The sequence below is a fragment of the Notolepis coatsorum genome (genome assembly GCF_963971535.1).
Source record: "Notolepis coatsorum genome assembly, chromosome: 6".
Lineage (NCBI taxonomy): Eukaryota > Metazoa > Chordata > Actinopteri > Aulopiformes > Paralepididae > Notolepis > Notolepis coatsorum.
The window spans coordinates 138,531,019-138,554,357 of NC_140170.1; the positions used below are offsets into that span (position 1 = coordinate 138,531,019).

Here is a 23,339-nt window from a genome sequence, read left to right on the forward strand (position 1 = left end):
GTACACGAGGAGGCAGCCTGTCACATCTTTTCACCGCAGCAGCTCGAACTCTCAGTGGCGAGGAGTAACGCATGGGAGGCTCACGCTGCCCCCATCACTTCCTGCTTCCGTCGCACCGGCGTCACCAAACCGACCTGTAGGAGTCGCTGTCCACAACGTCAAATCCCCACCCACCGGCTTTCCCACCCTCTAACACTTGCCAATTGTGTTAGTATGAACGGCCGGCCAGCCGGTAGCCATGCTGGGCTCGAACCGTTAGAGGCGAGCGCCTTGCCCACTGCGCCAATCAGTGGCCCTGCTCTTTGTTAGTTCTAAAGTCGACGGTATCGTTACGAGGGTAGCCACATCCTGGACCTGATGTTGCTCAAGGAATCTACAGGAATCTAAGACCGGGCAAATCGGACAGCGTGAGGATATCTAGTTAAATGTGTTGGTGGGGTAGACCAGAAGGATGTCAAACATTTGGGGTAGACCAGAAGGATGTCAAACATGTGGGGTAGACCAGAAGGATGTCAAACATGTGGGGTAGACCAGAAGGATGTCAAACGTGTGGGGTAGACCAGAAGGATGTCAAACGTGTGGGGTAGACCAGAAGGATGTCAAACATGTGGGGTAGACCAGAAGGATGTCAAACATGTGGGGTAGACCAGAAGGATGTCAAACATGTGGGGTAGACCAGAAGGATGTCAAACATGTGGGGTAGACCAGAAGGATGTCAAACATGTGGGGTAGACCAGAAGGATGTCAAACGTGTGGGGTAGACCAGAAGGATGTCAAATGTGTGGGGTAGACCAGAAGGATGTCAAACGTGTGGGGTAGACCAGAAGGATGTCAAACGTGTGGGGTAGACCAGAAGGATGTCAAACGTGTGGGGTAGACCAGAAGGATGTCAAACATGTGGGGTAGACCAGAAGGATGTCAAACATGTGGGGTAGACCAGAAGGATGTCAAACGTGTGGGGTAGACCAGAAGGATGTCAAACATGTGGGGTAGACCAGAAGGATGTCAAACGTGTGGGGTAGACCAGAAGGATGTCAAACGTGTGGGGTAGACCAGAAGGATGTCAAACATGTGGGGTAGACCAGAAGGATGTCAAACGTGTGGGAAGAAATATTTAATACCATTGTTGTCCATTCATTGTCTACCTGCAACATTGGGCTCCATCCAGTGTATTAACGTATTGGTTGGATTGTGTGAAGCACCGACTGCCGACTGGCCTGTCAGTTTGATTTCTGAGGTGTCGTGGACCAGTGCGCAGGTCGAGGCAGGGTCACTTGTGGACCAGTGCGCAGGTCGAGGCAGGGTCACTTGTAACAGTGTCTTCCATGGGTTCAAACAGGGGCCATATGGCACTGCAGTGCACAGTCAGACAGGAGACAATTGGAATGTTGTGTTGTTGTGAGAGATAGAAGGTAGGGGCCAGGCAAAGAGGGCGAAAGACACAAGTAGATAGAAGGTAGGGGCCAGGCAAAGTGGGCGAAAGACACAAGTAGATAGAAGGTAGGGGCCAGGCAAAGAGGGCGAAAGACACAAGTAGATAGAAGGTAGGGGCCAGGCAAAGAGGGTGAAAGACACAAGTAGAGAAGAGGGAGGTAGAGATGTGAGGGATGCTCACTGCACACATTAGGTTTAATTTAACATGGCAATTGTACCTGTTCTTAAGCTGGCAAACAGCGCTCCTTGTCAACGTAGTTTTGTCAGCAAGGGGAACATGTTCAAGCATAAAAATCCAATACAAATGACACAAAACACTTACAGGGTCACAGCGATAGGGTAGTATACAAAAACAATGACATATGTTTTATCTATTACTTATTTTCTACCCAACAGAAAAGTCAATAGACCACTAGGCTTCTAGAGAAGTCTCTTGATATTGGGTGTTTACGTCTAGTAAGCGGCAAGCGCTCTAGCTAACAGTTGGGCCTTTGTGCCATTTATTTTCTCAATGGCTGCCCCTCTGCCTGTGCTAAGGCCTCAGCACAAGCAGAATTAGCACAATGACACCCATTAACAGTATTTTTATACAGAAACTTGCCACAGAGTGAGCTAAAACTGCCAGCCGTGCCTCATCATGTCCCGCTAATGGAGTGCCATGACTTGGCTCTTTGTTGTGTGCAGGCAGTGCACAGTCATCGCTGTTAGCTAACGAGTTAACGCACGCAGTCCAGAACAGAGAGTCTTTTTTTCATGCCTGTTGGGCATCATAAGTCATAATAGTAGACCGTGTCTGTGTCACCATGACATGAATGATGACTGTCAATCTTTGTCCTTAGTTAGAACCCCTGATAATGGAACATTTTGTTCAGAACCAGTGCGAGAAACTGTAGCCCTTTTGCTAGCAAGGCAAAACGTTTAGGGGTAGCTAGTAGCCATTTAGCCTAATGATAATGACTGACATCTTGGCACAGAAGCGACGAATGAGATATTGTTCGACCAAACCACAAGTTGTTTTAATTCTGATTTTGTATGATGGAGACAATATTAGGAAGTAGACATGCACACATTGCTGTTTTTGGCCATTTGTACGCCTACCATTTGATTTGATGTTCGGTTAGGTTTCCCTGTTCTATTTGGTTATATTTGGATAGGGAAAAGACGCATAGTGTGTAATAATAATATTTTAATGTGCTATTATGTTTCGACTATGACATGTAGACCTACTCTGTATAGGACCTGAATGTTTTGCCCAATTCCCAGTATCGACTTGCCTTCAGCAATTCATCGGCAAGGGAGTTCAGAAATACACACTCTGTATAATGTCGCCATATTAGGAATAACAAGCGTGCTAAATCAAATTATGCTGGTATTCAAGATATTGGAGCCAGCACGGTTTAAGACTTCATCAGTATTATGAGCCGTTGCGTAATTGCAGAGTTTGGATTCCTGGATAAATGTTTGTTTTGTTGAGGTCCACTGGGCACCATCATATAAAAGAAAGATGGTTTGTGTGGCAAGCAGGCAACGGTTGTCATCTAGTCATCCCCCCTCTTTGCTATCTCTCCATCTCTTTTTCTTTCTATTTTCCATCCCCCCCTGCCCCTTCATTCCCACGGCCTGCCAGTTTGTTTGCATACGTGTCTGTTTGTGTGCACGGCAGTCTCTTTATCGCCATCAGCATAAAGAAAAATGTGTGTGTCGGCCAGTTTATTCATATATTTGTTTATTTAACCCTGAAAAATTAAATGATTCCTTGGCATTCACAAAAGTTAAATCTCCTTGGTTTGATGTGTCTCCTTGCCCAGGATATTTTCCCTCTTTCTCCTTTGAAGAGGAAGAATTTAGTTTAGGGGCTTTTCTTTTTTTCTGTTAAGTTTTTTTTCTTCTTTTTGCCATCTGTTCTGCTCAAGCCACAGTGATAGTGAGTCATTGTGTACCAGTTATTGAAGCCTGCACAGACACCCTCCTTGATGAGACTGGAGATCAAAGAGAGTGTAACCGCATAGCTGTTCTCAAATCCTTTCCTGACCAATAGGATTGGATTTATATCATCACGGTGGAGAATTCTTGGGCCCTCATTTTACACGACTCACACCTCCAGCATCTGCCTGTGCACATGCGCGCATATACACACACGCATACACACACACACATATACACTTCCAGTCAAACACGCTTAGTCGCTTACACATATGCACACACATACATGCACGCACACACAACAACACACAGAGGTACAATTGTATTGTCTCAGCTGATAGTCGCGCTAATCTCTCTCATTCACACACACGCACACACACGCGCACACACACACACACACACACACACACACACACACACACACTGACACACACACACACACACACACGCACACACACACACACACACACACACACACACACTGGCACACACCTGACTGACCCCCACTGGATTTCCACATTAAGTTGCTTATTGTTCCAGGCGAGGGGTTAGCAGACTTGGCAGTGGAATTCCACAGTTTTACGCCACATACTGAAATACACATGTGCTTTAAAGTAGTCTGTGCTACTGATGCTTAAAATTACATTTCCTTCTACGGTTCTATGGTCACAGTAATGGTATTGAAGTGAGTGGAGAGTGTTAAGGCTCCTGTGAATAGGAGGCGTAGGTACCGCACATCATAACTGGAGCGGCAGGCGTAGGTACCTCACATCATAACTGGAGCGGCAGGCGTAGGTACCTCACATCATAACTGGAGCGGCAGGCGTAGGTACCTCACATCATACAGTAACTGGAGCGGCAGGCGTAGGTACCTCACATCATAACTGGAGCGGCAGGTGTAGGTACCTCACATCATAACTGGAGCGGCAGGTGCAGGTACCTCACATAATAACTGGATCGGCAGGCGTAGGTACTCCGGCCCTATGATAGTCTCTGGTGTCTCCGGAGGGGCGTGTCTTATTGACAGTGATCGTTTATTGACATGATGTCATCGCCATTTCCTTGGTCTTTTTCAGTTTAAAACATTTGTTATGAGAACACTTATGAGGTTTGTTACAATTATGCAAACACATGTTATTATTTGTTATGAGAACAATGTTATGAGGTTTTGATTCCTATGAACTGAAAAATATATGTAATTATTAAAAGCATAGCTCTGGGAACTGGGACAGGTTTGAGTCCATCCATGAAGTACGTGAAGTGTTTTGGCAAACTTTGTTTGACAGAGGGAAGCGACAGTTGTGATTGGAGGATGAAGAAAAGAGGGCGGGGTTGAGATAGGTCAATCATGGGTTGTGAGTAATATTGAACATTAATGTGTATGTAAAGACGCCCAATATTGTACGTTTATTTATTATTTTCACATAATTGTTCCCCTTTCAAGTTGACAGCCTTAGTGTGTGTGTGTGTGTGTATGTGCAGGTATTCCTGGGTCCTAACGGCGAGGTGGAGGAGTATTCAGTGATCTCCATCCAGCAGAACTCTGCCATCAGCTCTGACCTCATCCTGGACCAGAACGAGGAACACCTCTTCATCATGACCTCCACCATGGTACACACACACACACACACACACACACACACACACACACACACACACACACACACACACACACACACACACACACACACACACTATCACTATCACAGGCACATGTAAAAACACATATGTATAAATCTAGTCCATACCCAAATTGTTTGTATTACATACCAAGCTAAATCAAATGTTATTGATGATGTCCCACTGCATTCGTGTCTTAACTCATTCAGCGCCAGGGATTAGCCTGGTCCCGTTCTACCTATGCCACGCTTTAAATATAGGAGTGCGTCACCTTGTTTGTTGAGCTATATCTATATTCTATATTATAGCTATGGAGATGATACTATAGTCATTTGACAGTGACTTTCTTTCGTCGAATATGCTTTGATGGCCAGTAACGGAATTCTTGTTGAACACTACAGATGCTGATCAGCTGGATCGATATGAAAACATTGTTGGATCAAGCTGAAATTGATGTCAGATAGTCCTTATCTTTGGTCGGGGGTATTCCAAAAAGAATATTCCAATTGTCTGATCACAATTTCCATTATTGGTGTCCATCTGGTCCCGGACATAATAACTTATGGATCGAGTGTGCCAGATGCGTTTCGAAGTGGTCGGATGAAGCGATTTACTCAGCTCCGTCTAAATGTAGCGCCCGGAGGGATTTAAACATAACTCACAGTCTGGAACAGGGTTTACTGCACTCTCGATACTGCCACCTAGCCAGATCTGGCCGGTACGGCACCCTCGGGTCCCAGTATGCCTTTTTATGCCTTCAGTTTTGTGCAGAGCTTGACATGAATCCATGAAAATTGCTGATGACTGTCATTATCATCATTATTGTGTTGTCATGGTCACAGCTCCAGAAGAGGCCGGTGGCTGAGTGCCAGCAACACCAGGACTGCCAGTCCTGCTTGTCGGCCCACGACCCCTACTGTGGCTGGTGTGTGTTGGAGGGAAGGTGAGTTAATTGCCAGCTGTTAGTTACTGTTGTGCCTCGTTTCCAGGTAGACGGTACATGATGGATGATTGATTGATTGATTGATTAACAGATTGCAGAATGGGTACAATACAGTACAGCTCAATACACACAATTGTTAACACAATGGGGACGAACAACGGAGATCTCCGTGTTTCGATTCCACCCGTTGTGGACAGAAGCACGGATAAATCCGTGGCAAGTTGTTATTGCTTTTATTCCATATTAATAACCTATTCAAGGTCGCTGAGCGGCACTGCAGATTTACCCTACTCTATGAATTCGAGAAGGTGCAATTCCGGCCATATCCTCTTAGGGGCGCTATCGCGATAATGCATTGTGCCCTGTGGCTGAACGGATCAGTCTTTTTTTTTTTTACTTTCAGTGGAGATTTCCGTTAGCAGGATTCTAGATGTGCAGCATGTAGCTTGGATTACGTTTTGCATCGCAGATTTCACCATGCAATAAGGGGATTTATCATCAGCCAATGGACATATCGATCTACCAGATGGTGATCGATAACGGGAAAATGCTCTGGGGGGATCCCACCGGACCACGGTGAGATCTTTTTCACGTAAAGTACATCCCGATCGGGCCTTGTTTTGATAGCCATCCAGGCGTTCGGCCTATGAGGCTAATGAGGCTAATGAGGCTAACGCGGTTATTGGTAATCAATAATCAGAAACGACGTCCCCCGCCCCCCCTCCCCCCCTTTCATGCATACATGCGTGAGGATCGTGCCGATCATATGCAGTTTGAGTTTTAACTGGAGCGTATCTATAACCGAAATGCCATTGGATTTAATGTTATTAGCTATTAGCCCATTATCTCGGCTTCCAGGAAATATACTAGACCAAATCCGGTATAATGCTTATATTCACGGCGCTATAAAATGAGAACGTATTGATGAATTTTTTTTTTCTTTACGCCATTTTGAAGGGACTGTTTATGATCTCAATTCACAATGAGAATGGACAGATAGCAATACTATAAAGTATAGATTTAGCTCTACAAACAGCCCCACGTCTGTTTACATTTCACGGTCCTCTTGAGATTAATTAGACTCATCCCAGTGGCCGCGAAAGTGTTAAGGGGATGCAGACCAGAGAAAGACTTTCGTCTTGTTTACATCAGGGTCCCCCATTTTCAATTCATCATAATATATATGACATACATGACATACAGATAGACAGTACTGCTACATCTATACATTTATGACATACCAGATTTACAAATACAGTACTGTTTTTGATACAAGTCTAAAGTATAAAAAAGAGAGTATATACATTTGACGAAGGTAGGAGGTTTGTAGGTGGGGGGGGGGTTGGGTAGGTGGGGTTGGGGGGAAACTGTACATTGGAGGGGGTGGGGGGGGGGGGGTTGGGTAGGCGGGTTGGGGGGGTTGGGGTAACAAGGAGATTGCTGTTGTAGTACAAGGAGATTGCTGTTGTAGTACGAGGAGATTGCTGGTGTAGTACAAGGAGATTGCTGTTGTAGTACAAGGAGATTGCTGGTGTAGTACAAGGAGATTGCTGTTGTAGTACAAGGAGATTGCTGGTGTAGTACAAGGAGATTGCTGGTGTAGTACAAGGAGATTGCTGGTGTAGTACACGGAGATTGCTGTTGTAGTACAAGGAGATTGCTGGTGTAGTACAAGGAGATTGCTGGTGTAGTACAATGAGATTGCTGGTGTAGTACAAGGAGATTGCTGGTGTAGTACAAGGAGATGGCTGGTCTAGTACAAGGATATGGCTGGTCTAGTACATGGAGATTGCTGGTGTAGTACATGGAGATTGCTGGTCTAGTACATGGGGATTGCTGGTGTAGTACATGGAGATTGCTGGTGTAGTACATGGAGATTGCTGTTGTAGTACAAGGAGATTGCTGGTGTAGTACAAGGAGATTGCTGGTCTAGTACATGGAGATTGCTGTTGTAGTACATGGAGATTGCTGGTGTAGTACATGGAGATGTTAGGCAGGGACTACAGATGAAAACTAGCTCATTAGCTAATTCTCGCACATTTACATTGATGTGGAAACTGAAGATGTTGATTAATGTGCACTGTCCCTGGGTAAAAATAAATAAATAAAGTACAAGGGGATTGCTGGTCTAGTACATTGAAATGGCTGGTCTAGTACAAGGAGATTGCTGGTCTAGTACAAGTAGATTGCTGGTCTAGTACAAGGAGTTTGCTGGTCTAGTACATTTAAATTGCTGGTCTAGTACAATTAGATTGCTGGTCTGTGGAATTAATTTGGTAGAATTGAAGATGATGGCAAAATAAACGTTCTCTTTCAAAGAACATGCCAACTTTTTGGGAAATTAGCTTATTTGCCATCTACCCTGGAGTTAGACAAGCAGATACATACCCTTTTCTTCTCTGTGCATGCATTAGGCTTAGGGAACAGCCACACCGTTAGCCTAGCTTAGCGTCATTCACTGGAAGTAGGTATGCCAGTGTAGCCTAGTTTCCAACAGTCACGAAATACACTCCAAATACAACTCCAAAACTTTCCTGTAAACATGTTACACATGTGACCTGTGTATTTATTTTCAAAAAACAACAGGGGGTGATGAAATCACTGCGCCCAGGCAGCAGTGGTTCGGCAATTTAAAAAAATATCTGTTTTGGAAACGAAAATGTTTCCTCTCAAATTTTTTCTCTCCATGTGGTAAATACACAGGTCACAACATGTTTACAGGAAAGTTTTGGAGTTATATTTGGACTGTATTTTGTGACTGTTTGGGAACTAGGCTACACTGGCACACCTACTTCCAGTGAATGACGCTAAGCTAGGCTAACGGTGCGGCTGTTCCCTAAGCATGCACAGAGAAGAAAATGGTATGTATCTGCTTGTCTAACTCCAGGGTAGATGGCAAATAAGCTAAGTTCCCAAAAAGTTGGCGTGTTCCTTTAAATGCTTGTAGTTAGGAACAAAGCAAGACAATTGCTGTTCATTTATAGTAGCTTGCTGGGAAACCTACTACTGAAAATTGCTAGCTAGACTTGTCACACCTCTGGTCAAATGCAGGATCCTGGTGGGAGATGTGGTCAGATTATCACAATATTTTACCTACAGTACAACATTATGTACCCAATGCCTTTCTCAACAAAAATCTCTGTACATCATATAGTTGCTTATGGTAACAGAGGAGTGATTTTCATCAATTGCTTTGTTTGTTTACTGTATGTGTCCCCTTGAAGTATTTGGAACACAGCGCTAGCCACCAAGACTTCTGGCTCCCTATAGTGAAGGGGCTGATACCACTCTGATCAGTTACTGGAACAATATGGGCTTTTAAACCATTTAATTAGTTTGGGGGTCATTTGATGAACATGATTGAGCTATGATCAGTTATTATCCATTACATCATATGTTAAATGGAATGCATTTATATAACACCTTTATATAACCGGATACCTTCTGATTACCAGACGACCACTCTACCTCCTGAGCCACTGTCGACCCATAATTATCTGACACAGTACCCTATTTTATCCTAGTATCAGCCCCAGTACTGTAAACTCTGCTCCATATCCAGGGAAGCTCCATCAGTGGTTAAAACAATGAAACAACACTTTGGTGGGGAAAAGAAAAATAACTAAAGAATGAACCCAGCTGTAAAAGTGCAGCATTCATACTAATCATCATTTCTAAGTTTAGTCTAGTTCAGTTAGGAACTTTATTTGTGCCCATGGGGGGAAACTCGAGTTGCAGTGCACCACATTCAAGGCATCAAAGTGAATGTAAAAAGAACAAAAAGAGTAACAATGAAATAATGGAAAATAATAAATAGAATAGGAGGAGGTGAGGATAGGGGGTTTAGCAACTCAGCTCAGCACTGCAGAATTCACAGAAGATTCAGCAAAACAGCAAAACGGTTGAATGTCGTTAATTTTAGCAAAGAGTCTGCTGACAAGAAGGTTGCTGGAGCGCATGCTAGTTGTGTTTTTTGCCAATTCATCTAAAAAGAAAATTCATTTTCAAATAGCTTGAGAAGGATTGTTTTTGAATTCTGATGAAAAGCATATGCTTCGTACCAGCTGTCTCTCCTCCCCTGTTCTCTCTCCTCCTCCTTCTCCTCAGCCACCTGTCCCCCTCCTCCCCCTCTTCTGCGTTTCCTCTCCTTTCTTCTCTTTCCCTCCATTTTCTCTCATCCTTGATCGCTTCTCTCTGCATCACTTTTTTTTAACACTTCTCATACCTGCATTTACGTTTTTATTAAAGGTACATACACTATGTTGTTTTTTGGTAGAGACTTTTTTTAAATCTCAAAGGTCAAACAGATTCTATGGTATATTTTCATAACTCAATAAACAAATTGGATCCCTGGAACACTGTTTGAAGTTAGAAAGCTACCTGAAAAGTTACCATTTCACTGTTTTTGTTTACAATTGGCAGCCATTTTGCTCTTATGTCATGCTCAGGTTGAGTTCCCTTCCACCCTGTTCCCATGGCTGCCGTGTGAATATGGTCAATGGCAGGGCCTGCAATCTTATTTACAGACATATTTACTATTCACATAAAGATCTTCTTGACTTACATTTTGTTCACAGAGCCTTAAAGGATTTGTTTTGATTTATGATGACATACAATGGCAAATAATTCCAAGATTTACATTACTAATTACATTACCAATTGCTGGCTCTGCAAATGTAAACATATCTCTATTCCTAAACTGCACAGTGCAACTGAATTTATAATATTGGTCATAACCTTTCCACTCTCCCACTTTCCAATTTCCCATCTATATTTACTCCATGCTTCAGTACGTCAAATTAATGAATACAAATGAAGATATTGTCTTGTATGATGTGTTGAACATTACGTACATGGTATCATAACTGTTAAATTCTCTACTGGGTAGGGCGGCTAAGTGGCGCAGTGGGCAAGGCGCTCGCCACTAACACAGGAGATGCTGGGTTCGAGCCCAGCTCTCGGCGTTGCTACCGGCTTGGCTGGTCGTTCATACAACACAATTGGCAGTGTTAGGGGTGGAAAAGCCGGTGGGTGGGGATTGGACGTTGTGGACAGCGACTCCTACAGGTCGGTTGGTGCGCCTGTACAGCAGAATCAGGAAGTATCGGGTGCAGCGTGAGCCTCCCACGCGTTACTCCTCGCCACTGAGAGATTGCGCTGTTCAGGTGAAAAGATGCGACCGCTGCCTCCTCGTGTACCGGAGGGGACACGTGATGCAAGGCTGTCCACTAGGTGTGTGCAGCAGTCACAGTGTGTAAATGTACCTGTCCACTAGGTGTGTGCAGCAGTCACCGTGTGTAAATGTACCTGTCCACTAGGTGTGTGCAGCAGTCACAGTGTGTAAATGTACCTGTCCACTAGGTGTGTGCAGCAGTCACCGTGTGTAAATGTACCTGTCCACTAGGTGTGTGCAGCAGTCACAGTGTGTAAATGTACCTGTCCACTAGTTGTGTGCAGCAGTCACAGTGTGTAAATGTACCTGTCCACTAGGTGTGTGCAGCAGTCACAGTGTGCACGCGGGGCCCAGCCAGGCCAGTGGCTCTGGAGCTTTGACATGGAACAGCAGTGTCTGGCTGTCCAGGCCCTCAACCCCTCCAACATCAGCCGTGAGGAGAAGAGAACGGTACGTGTGGTTGTGTGTGTGTGTGTGTGTGGGGAGGATTAAGAGGGAAGGCCTGCTCCTTCACACATATTACAACATCACCTTGTTATCTGTAAATCTTGAGAATGTGAGGTAAAACAGCAATCGCCAATCATTCTGCATCCAGTACGTGAATAATATGTCTGCCTTATATCCGGCTCATCCTTGTCAGTTCTATTCACATACCAAGGAGCAAGAATCTGCACCTGGCTCGCTGATAACAAACTATCATTACACCTGGGTAAAACAGAGTCCATTCTCTTCGGATCAAATAACAAACTCAGCAAGACCGACGGCTTCTCAGTTACAGTGGGTGACAATATTGTCACAAGGAAAGATGAAATTACATACCTAGGTTCCATCCTAGAGGCAAATCTTTCCTGTGACAAAATGGCATCCAATCCAAGGTAATAAAAAAAGTCAACCAACGAACTAGATTCTTGTACCGGATCTCCTCTCTGGTAAACAAGAATACCCTGAAGACTCTGGCAGGAGCACTCATTCAAGGGTACTACGACTATGCTTGCACCTCATGGTACCAAAGCACCTCAAAGGCGCTAAAAACGAGATTAAAAACATCACAAAACAAACTGGTCAGACTTCTACTTGACCTTACCCCTAGAACCCACCTCACCCCTGCCCACTTTGACAACCTAGGATGGCTTAGAGTAGACGACAGAGTACAGCAACTTGCAATGGGCCTGGTCTACAAGATACACTATACGACTAAGGTACCCATGTACATGTCAAAATACTTCCCAAAGGTCAGTGAATACCACGACCACAACACCAGAGGAAGCTCAACAAATCATGTTAAACCCAGATTTGGCTCAAACAAGGGACTAAACACGTTTAGCAATTATGCCACATCAATGTGGAACGCCCTACCCAAAGCTGTAAAGGAATGTGAATCCCTACCCACATTCAAAACCGCTCTTAAAGAGCACCTACGGGAGGCTGCAATTCTAAACTGGCCACCGTAAACGTCCAAACCCCCCCACCCCCACCCCCTCCTAATGGACAGTCTCCTCCCCACCGCATGTATATATTCTCTCCCCACCGTATGTATATTTCTCTCCCACCCACCCCCTCATTATGTACAGTCTCCTCCCCACCGTATGTATATATTCTCTCCCCACCGTATGTATATTTCTCTCCCACCCACCCACCCCCTCCTAATGTACAGTCCCCTCCCCATCATATGTATATACTCTGTCAGGATCTATGGGTAGCAGTACTGTATATTTGCATATCGTATATGTCACAAATGTAACGGTACTAAATACCTGTATGTCATGTATGTCCCTATGCCATAAATGTCATGTATGTTGTGTATGTCATAAATGTCACTATGAATTGAAAATGGGGGACCCTGATGTAAACAAGACAAACGTCTTTCTCTGGTCTGCATCCCCTTAACAATTGTGTGTATTGAGCCGTACTGTATTGTACCCATTCTGCAATCTGTTAAATAAAGTTTTCATTCATTCATTCAATGATATATATAGGCCCACATATCACCCAGGCCTAATTCATGTCATCCTTGGAATCACATATGCTGATGTGAGATTTACTTTTACTTTTGGATAGGCAGGCTATGTGTGTATACATCAGGGTTCGAAATTAACGGGGGCTTGGGGCAAAATGCCCTCGAAAATTGACCAAATGCCCTCGAAAATCAGTTAAGGGGGGCAAAAAAAGCCCCCGACAGTTTACTAATTATATATATAATTATATATATGCTCTACAGTGCGAGCATTTCCCTCGTATTTGCCCCTAATAATATGTGTGTGTGCAAACCGGAAAAATCATTTACTTGCAGTGTGCGAGACAGACGAGTGATTGTGAAGATTACAAAACAGCTCCGCTGTTAATAGTTCAGATTGAAACTGGACTGAAATTCAGTTTTTGGGTGGAATGTTTGTTCCAAGGAGGAGGGAGGCGGGGCCCGCTGCGTGTTTACAGGCACTTGAGAGGAATCAGAGGATGCGAACACAGACAGAGCGCTCTGCTCTCATCAAGCATTACACTGCTATCTTAACGTTAGCAAGCTAAGCATCTGCATAGCGCGACCTGTGTAACGTTAAGTAACTTGTGTTCGGCGGGGAAAGACCGTTCCATTTGTAACACAACTCCAAAGAATAATATCCAAATCCGATCCCGATGCGCATTTCCTTCATTCCACAGCGCTGAGCGCGCAACGTATTTCATTGATCGATCTGGCCAGAGCCTATACTCACAAACGTTGCGTGTGTGGTTTTTTTTTTTTTTTTTTTTTTTACTTAATTTTTTAGCGTTTATCGCTTTCCTGGTCAAGCATGACCGACAGTTGCAGGGTGAAACGGGAGAGAGAGCAGGGGGAGACATTCGGCAAATGACGGCGAGTCCGGGAATCGAACTCGGAGTCAACCAGATCCGTGACGCAGCACGGAGTTCCGCGACGCAGCGCGGTAACATGGTGTGCTACTGGAGCACCCCGTGTGGGGTTTTTCATCAATTTGAAACAAGCCTCTTGACTGTTGGAATTAGGGATGTTAAAAATAAAATATCTAATAATATTATTCAATATTAGACATTCATTGATCCAGAGGCAACCTGTTATTCGTCTGCTATTTGTAGATATATCAAGACAACACAACTTGCCCTCAGGGACAATAATATTTAATCTATTTAGATGGAGTATGTATGTATTATTTACAGATAATTGAAGGTACCTCAAAACATGAAACCAAGCCATGATGTCACACATCGTGTGTGTGTGTTACTTGAACAATTGTCACTGTGCTCCTAAATTTCTGTGTGCTCCTAAATTTGTATTTAGATTTTATTTATTAACATTTTATTTAGGAGCACATGTGCTCCTTGGGAAAAAGGTTAGCGTAGAGCCCTATATATGGAGACATTAACATTACGTTATCAAACATGGGGACGAAGACTGTAAAAGTGTCAACAATGTTTTATAATCTTTATGTTAATTTTCATTATAAAAATGTGCCCCCGAAATACAAAAAAAGCCCCCGAAAATCAATTAAGGGGGGCAAAAAAAGCCAGTGAAAAAAAATGTTAATTTCTAACCCTGGTATACATACATATATATATATACACATGAGTGTGTGGATGTACTACAGTACATGTCTCAGCTTGTTATTGTTAAGGGTTAGTTAGTTGCAGAGCAGATATCCATCAGCTGCCCCAGGTTGTGACCTTGTCTCAGTTCGGTTGAAATACAAACGGAATCAATCATGTTCAGTCAAGTTGACTCTGAAGAGGACGTAGTAGCGTTGAAACTTTGTCAATACCTGCACCAAATGAAGATTTCTAAGATGACCTGTGCGCTCCAGTACTCTCTTCCTTTGAGACTCACTGGTGTATTTAGTGGAGTCCCTCTGGATAGTTCTGGAGATGGAAGATCGATAGGTAGAGTCTTGACACGTTGGATGATGAGGGGAGGAAGGGATGACGGAGGCAGCAGCTGTGTAAAGTTGACTTGTTGGGGCTCATGTCTGTGTTTTATTTGGGGAAAGATCAGACGGGAAAAGTTGTTTCTCACTTAACGGACACTTTAACACATTCGGCGCCAGACCCGAGATATCCCAGGTTAACTTGCCATGCGTTGGGCGCCAGACCCGAGATATCTCGGGTTTTGGTATTTTCTTTTCTTTTATTCGATATTTTTATTGATTATTCATCCACTGACCTCGGTGTTGCCATAGGAAAGGATTCTGAGTTCGCCAAAGTGCAATACCGGCCGCATCCTGCTAGATGGCAGTGTCGCCCACCCTTTGAAACCTTATATCTCACCCTGTGTTACACTTAAATCCCTCCGGGCGCTAAATTTAGACGGAGCCGAGTAAATCGCTTCATCCAACCACTTCGAAACGCATCTGGCACACTCGATCCATAAGTTGTGCCAAATTATGTCCGGGACTAGATGGACACCAATACTGGAAATCGCGATCAGACAATTGGAGTATTCTTTTTGGAATAACCCTGATCAAAGGTAAGGACTATATGACATCAATTTCAGCTTGATCCAACAATGTTTTCATATCGATCCAGCTGATCAGCGTGTGTAGTGTTCAACACGAATGCCGTTACTGGCCATCAAATCATCAGAAACGACCCCCCCCCCTTTCATGCATTCATGATATGATACCTATTATATACATTTGATTTGGAAATAGTAGCGTGTCCAGGCAAGAAATGCCAATGCTTATAGTAGAATACACGTAGCGCCCTATAACTCAGCTTTTCAGAAATTATCCCGGATCACCAATTTTTTTTTTTTTTTTATTGATATTTTTTGCACAAATCTCTCCAATATTCAAAACATCTCTTTCCACATCATCATATGCAATTTCCAGGATTTGCCTTTTTCTTTTTTGTAAGAACATACAAAACATGTAAAGGACTCATACAAATACATTAACAACTGACATGGAAAATAAAAAAAGACTTACGAAAAAAGAAACATACTATACTATACATTATGCGTATACATCCCTGATATATATACCTTGCATGTAGACCGAACTACCTTCGAGCAGGTATGTGCTGCATCCTCTATCGGGATGCCACCCTTCTCCATATTGCATGTGAGAGAAAGCGCCCCAGACACATGCAGTTGTGCATGATAACATGCATGCACGCATGTCTCCAACACATGTATGTGGGTATGTGTATCACGTAAGCATGTGTACATGCCTCATATGTGTGTGTGTGCATCTTCCTGGTATGTGACTGTACTCCTATCTCTTGTGTGTGTCTCGTATCCATGTGTGCCTCTGCCCCCTATGTGAGTGTATATCCCGGATCACTCCTAAACTATACTTACCGGTATATTCACCACGGGATAACGCGCGATAGTATGCATGAAAAGATTATCTCTTTTTTCTATGTTCAACGGAAGAAAGTCACTGTCAAATTACCATAATATTGTCTCCATAGCTATAATATAGAATATAGATATAGCTCTCCAAACATAGTGACGCACAGTGAAAATATGCTATGGAAACCTGGCACGTTAGCCACAAGGACCAGGCTAATGGCTGGCGCCCAAAACAAATAGATACCTATTTCCTCTCTGTGCATTCAGTAGAAACTTAGCAATACATTATTGCATTTTTTGTTGCTGTGTATTTATTTTATGAAACCATGTCATATTCATATTGCCATAAAATCATATCTCTAATTAAAATTATAACTTAGGAATAAAATTGTCTGTATTATGTATCTCTGTTATATGTCAGTTAGTAGGTAGGTGTGTAAACCTACCCACGTTGTATTGTTTTGTTTTGTTTTGTTTTTTTTGTTATTGTTTTGTTGTTCATATTCTGTTTGTATCTGTGTTCAGGCTCCCTCCAAAAGCTTTAAATAGCTTCTTGGGAGACCTGGCACATGCACACAATTTGCGACATTGTTATCACATGAGGATACTCGCATGTAAAATGTATCGTGTGTGTGTGTGAATAAATTCATTCATTCATTCATTCATTCATTCATTCATTCATACTTGGTGATTTCTTATAAAAGCAATAGCTCACTTCAGGCCGTGGTATATGGTAGTCAAGTCAAGAGTTTTAATTGTCACGGCATACAGGTATACAATGAAATGCGGGTGGTCTTGCCCGCAACGATGTGCAATACAGTGGTACATATAATAGAATCAAAAGAAGAAACAACATTGTGCAGTAACAGATAGCAGGTAACATGGAGTGACATCTCGGTATCTGTACATAGTTATTTACAGCGCATGTGTGACATGCTAGTTAGCTTTGGTAGTGCAATACACTGTTCCTGTTATTCTAATTTAAAGTGTCCTTTCCTTTGGCCATAAGTGTGCGTGTGTGCGACATGAGTGTGTGCCCGCTCATGTTAAAGTGTTAAGTGGCTGCTCGTGTGTGAGCGTGCACAGTGTGCGTGTCGTGTGTGTGTTCATGTGTGCTTGTGTGTGGACAGTTCAATGTTCTGAGCACTCAATGTACATTGTTCATGGCTCTGATGGCCTGGGGGAAGAAGCTGAGCCTAAGCCGCTCTGTCCTAGTAGCTGGGATTTGCAGGCGTCTGCCTGACCTCAGCAGCTGAAACAGGCTGTTATTGGGGTGGTGAGGGTCTTTCATTATCCTGCAGGCTCTGGATTTGGGGTGTAACGGTATCCGTACTGTACCGTTTCAGTACTGGACCTTCCGTTCAGTACGTGCTGTGTACCGAGCAAATGCAACGGTACATTAACCACTAATGGAACGCACATGCAGAATTGAATTAAAAACTCCCAAGTTCACCCCTTCCCAAAATATAACTTGCGCAAGGGCCAGATGTTAAGTTATTATTTTTTTTTACCCAGGGGACAGTGCACATTAATCAACATCTTCAGTTTCCACATCAATGTAAATGTACCGGAATTAGCTAATGAGCTAGTTTTCATCTGTAGTCCCTGCCTACCATGCATGTCTTTATGGTGTGGGAGGAACACAGGAAGAACATGCAAACTCCACACAGAAAAGCTGGGGTTCGAACCCAGGACCTTCTTGCTGTGAGGCAGCAGTGCTAACCACTGTGCCTCCGTGCCTCCCACATTGTTCGTTCAACCCACGCACAACACTGAGAGATTACCTGTCATTTAGAATAGCCTCATAGTGTGGCGAACACACACACACCCTCTCTCTCTCAGTGCATGAGGTGGAATTAGTGCTAGATTGAGAAGGGGCTGTCTCTTGGAGATCAAATTAATGGAAGTTTACGGCATATGGAATGGACATTCATACGCAGCAACGCGTCTCCGAACAAGGTATGAAAACATGAAGCAATATCTTTTCCTTGGCATGAAATGGGACCTGCATGATGCTGCTTTTTCTATTCAATAACGTTTACCCTGAGGGATGATTTACAATAAAGTGCTAAAACAGAAAAGTAGGCTACTTACATTCTTAACGCTAGAACTCTCAAAATAGCGTTGGCATAAAAAAGAAGGTAGGCCAGCTGTAGTTTACATAGCTTGCATAAAACTGTCTCGAGGTTCCACAAGTTAATCAAAATCCAAAGTGTGCAAATCACTGTCTTCGCAACCGACGGTTGCGGTTGTTGTTGTTATTCATTAGTACTTGCACATTCTTCAGCTCAATGATGTTGCGTGTCTCCTATCCGTCATGCAGTGCATTCAGGCCAACGGCCATTGTAATATAACAACACTTTATTTTTCATTTAATTTTTTTTTATCAAGTCTATTATTAATTTTTATATAGAACACCCCTACTTAACAGTTACTGCACACTACAGCACCCCTGAGTGGAACATGGAAAGTCAAACTTCCTGCCTGTACCAAAAAACGTACCGAACAGTGACTTCAAAACCGATGTATGTACCGAACCGTGGTTTTTGTGTACCGTTACACCCCTAGTATTATGGTTATTATATCACAGCTAAGCATCGGGCCAAACAATGGCCCTTAGCTGATATAATAATAACCATATACCATGGCCTGACTAGTTTTTAGTTGGTGTTAACATGCTCTGTTCTCTCTCTCACTCTCACTCTCACTCTCTCTCTCTCACTCTTCACTCTCAGATCTCTCTGTCAGTCCCAGGCCTGCCTGTCCTAGAGGAGGGCGAGTCCTACTCCTGTTTCTTCCATGATGGCCAGAGCCCCGCCACTGTCACGGAGACGGGCGTCACCTGCCACTCTCCTGACCCCCACAGGGTGCCGCTTGTAACACCGGGACAAGGTGGGTGCATTTTGGTGTTTCGTTGGGGGTTGCGGCGGTAGCATGTTTTAAACAGGTGCCAGAGAGCTGATTACTAGCAAACCTCAGTAGTATCTCCCTCTTACGGTCAAAAGGTTGCAACTTCATACTGATTATGTATTTCAATAGACAATGATGGAAACTAATTCAAATAAAATACTTGTCATTGACCAATCTGAAACATATTTCAGAATCCAGGTCGCTGGCCTGCTGTTAGCTTATGGGTCCTAATTTGCCAGATTAGCTGCAGACAGACAGACAGATGGAAGCAACAGATCACATAGACCCCACCAGGCTACCGCCTGTAGAGAAAAAAAGGAAAAGAAAGAAAAATATAAAATTCCTAGTTACAAAGCTTCTCTACAACAGCAGTGCCATGCAGTTTAGCTTCACCTCTCAGTATATCCAGATAAGAGCAGACGTATGACGGCCAATCCTCTTCCCTGAGCCAGTTCACACAGCAGGGAGTAATCTCTATTTGTCAGCAAACAGCCACCTAGTCATTAAATTCATTTATCATGGCCTTTTTGGCATCCTTGGATTTGGTATTTTGTGTGTGATGATGAGATTGTTATGGTTAACTTAGTCATTTCTGATGGAGAACCTCAGGTTTTGGGGCTCATAATAATAAATGTAATTTATGGAGATTGTGGAAACGCACTTGCATTTGAAAAGAACACATTCGCCAATATTGTACACACACACACACACACACACACACACACACACACACACACACACACACACACACACACACCTCCCAACTCTCTTCACACACTCGCAACCCAAAACAGCTCCTCCAACCCAAACCCCCCCCCTCCCCCTCTGTTCCCAGGCCTGTGCTCCTGGAGCTTCAGGCGTGTTGTGGTTCTCAGGGTGCTGGGATTGAGTGAGGTTGGTGTGGGGGAGCGGGGGGCATTAACAGGAGAGATAGAGACACAAGGTATAAGACTGCTAGAGCCCATAGGCATTATGCAGGGGGATCTACCCTGAGCTTACCTTGGGTAGAAAGAGAGCTAGGAACAACACTGCCTTCGTATAGGATGGAGACAGGAGCAGTTATATAAGTGGAACTACAGAAGACAAGCAGGCTAGGTATACTCTCTTGTCACGGCCCAAGGTACTGGCGTTACAACTGGAGTTGGTCCCCAGGCAACCTGTCTGTGGCTGCCCACTGCTCCTAAGTTGTTAGGATGTGTCAAATGCAGAGGAATAATTTCGAAAACGGGGATTAGAGACTAAGAAAGAAACATTTACAGAATCTGAATTAACCCATTGAAACCGGGAAACACATTTGTGTGTATATGCAGGCTATATAATGCATTATTAGCAGGCGTTTTAGGTCTAAATGGGTAAAATCAGGAACACTTAAATTCACCACCAATACAATGCATGTACAGTAATGTGTCTTTGTGACATCTCAGATAGTTTTACTATGTGACAGACACACGGAACACAAACAAGCTGACATTGCATATGGTGCACAGGGATGGCAAGTAGAGACTGCCTATATGCCTATATTACTGTACATAATACACATCTATATTACTGTACATAATACACATTGAATACATCCAGATCAATATTGGTCACAGAGCATACTGTGTAGTATGTTGCCTGCAAACATTTACAGTTGAACAACATTTACAGTTGACAGACAGTCTTGGTACGAAAGATTATTCTTTTGTCTTTTTGCAAGCCATTTCTTTATTGCAGAGTTAAGTATCTTGTACACTGGGCGATCTGGCTAGAGCGACTGCACACATGGGAAAAGTGCAAGGGGGAAATGTACTTGTTTAGCCATGTGGTTCTATAATGTCTGCAACGTCTCCAGTGAGCTCTCTCTCCCTGTGCTGCACCGCACAGTAGGTCCGCCGAGCCCTGAACCCTGCTCTGTTTATGTCTGGGCTCCTTGGGGGGGTACAGATGGATTCTATTAGCTCGCCTGTGTTTTGACTGTCCCAGCCAAGCCCTTCTCTCCTCTTCCCTCTCGCTGTGTTTTGAAGAACGCAGAGGTTCAGATTGATTTAGAATCTTAAGGCGATAAGCTTGGCCAAATATTTCCGGAGCCACGTTCGCCTGGCTCTGGCTCAGTAGTGAAGTGAAACAGTGTATTGCATCTGTCTTTTCTTTTGTGGGTTTTGACTCTTGTCTGTTCTGTCGTTCTCCCCTCAGAATTTGTGACCGTCACTCTGTCACTGCGCTTCGGTACCGTTGCGGTCACAGAGCGAGGCTTCACCTTCTATGACTGCACAGCTGTCAAGCAGTTGTCTGGCAGCATGCCGTGAGTTACCAAGAGATTATCCGTCTTCTTTTTTCTCTTTCTCTATCGTCTCTTTCCTCACCAGTCTCCTCTCTGAAGGTCTTATTCTTTTTCTCACTGTCAGTTTCTTTTTTAAATCTTTTTACTTTTTACTAATCACTTTGTCCATTTCCTGTTTTCTTGCTTATTTTCTTTTTCTTTCTTTCTTTCTTTCTTTCTTTCTTTCTTTCTTTCTTTCTTTCTTTCTTTCTTTCTTTCTTTCTTTCTTTCTTTCTTTCTTTCTTTCTTTCTTTCTTTCTTTCTTTCTTTCTTTCTTTCTTTCTTTCTTTCTTTCTTTCTTTCTTTCTTTCTTTCTTTCTTTCTTTCTTTCTTTCTTTCTTTCTTTCTCTCTTCTTTTCTCTGTCTCTGTCTCTCTCTTTCTCTCGCTCTCGCTCTCCCACTCTCTCTCTCTGTATCCTATTTCTCTACACCTGTGTCCACCACCACATCCCAAAACACTGTCCTCTCCCTCACCCACAGGGGCTATTTTCACTACATATCCACTTACTCCTAACAGTGATGTGCTGCTATTTAGGCTTCAGGCACTTGACCTCCTGCCTAACCAGTGTTCTTTCTGTTGCCACATCTGCTCGTCACATGGCTCAACTCTGCTCCTCTGATCTGGCTCGCATTTGAAATATCACAAAATATGACAAATTCATTAAGATTGAAAGGAATTGGAAGCAAAAACAGTTCAGCGATCAGTCATAAAGCGTGACACCATTTCCACAGTGGCCTCAGTATTTCACAGTGGATTCCGCATGTCACCAGCCAAGGTCATTCTTTCACTGCCAGGTAGTTTTTAGAAAAGGAAAACTATTTGAAGACAAGTTGGCTAGGTACAAACGTGGCTTATAGATTTAACCAGATTCAACCAGTCAGAGCCAAATTACCCAGGGAAGATTTGCTGAACAATTGTGTTCTTTGTCAGAAAGGCTTCACAGTTCACAGATATTTATATTTATACATTCACAGTGGGGAGTTGTCCAGTTCAATCCAAAGAGTCCTCTACTGTTGGCCTCTGAGCAGCTCCATTGGAGGCATTTAAGTGTCTTGCTCAAGGGCATGTCCAATTGTAGTTGTTGTGATTCATTCATTCACTTCCTCCACCTATATTTTTACTTCTGGTCTGGGGATTGAACCAGCGACCATCCAGTCGGAAGCTGCTTCACTAACATTTAGACTACCACTGACCCCAATTAACCAACATGTGGTCGGTGGCTAGGGTCTGTAAGTTTGTACTCACTCAAGGACACTTTTGTAGTCTGGCGGCTGAGTGACGCAGTGGGCAAGGCGCTCGCCACTAACGCAGGATATGCTGGTATCGAGCCCAGCTCTCGGCGTTGCTACCGGCTTGGCCGGCCGTCATACTAACACAATTGGCAGTGTTAGAGGGTGGGAAAGCCGGTGGGTGGGGATTGGACGTTGTGGACAGCGACTCCTACATGTCGGTTGGTCGACGCCGGTACGGCGGAAACAGGAAGTATCGGGGGCAGCGTGAGCCTCCCACACGTTACTCCTCGCCACTGAGAGTTCGAGCTGTTGTGGTGAAAAGATGCGACAGGCTGCCTCCTCGTGTACCGGAGGGGACACGTGATGCAAGGCTTATATCCTCACTACAGCCGACCAGTGGGAGGCATAGTCTAGCAACGTTCAAGACAGAGGAGGGGAGAATTGGAAATACGAAATTGGGATGGGAGAAAAATAGAAAAATAAGGAGAAAAAGTGGATAAAAAAA

The 23,339-nt window shown here is 43.7% G+C and overlaps 1 protein-coding gene across 1 annotated transcript in view; it reads left to right on the forward strand.

Annotated features, from left to right (window-relative positions):
- plxnb1b (plexin b1b) overlaps nt 1-23,339 on the forward strand; it is a 209,140-nt gene that overhangs the window by 123,615 nt on the left and 62,186 nt on the right. Inside the window, exons 6-10 of the mRNA XM_084317760.1 lie at nt 4,840-4,968; nt 5,820-5,920; nt 11,411-11,543; nt 19,125-19,281; nt 21,475-21,583. Coding sequence (XP_084173886.1) covers nt 4,840-4,968; nt 5,820-5,920; nt 11,411-11,543; nt 19,125-19,281; nt 21,475-21,583 — 629 coding nt within the window. The remainder of the gene's footprint in view (nt 1-4,839; nt 4,969-5,819; nt 5,921-11,410; nt 11,544-19,124; nt 19,282-21,474; nt 21,584-23,339) is intronic.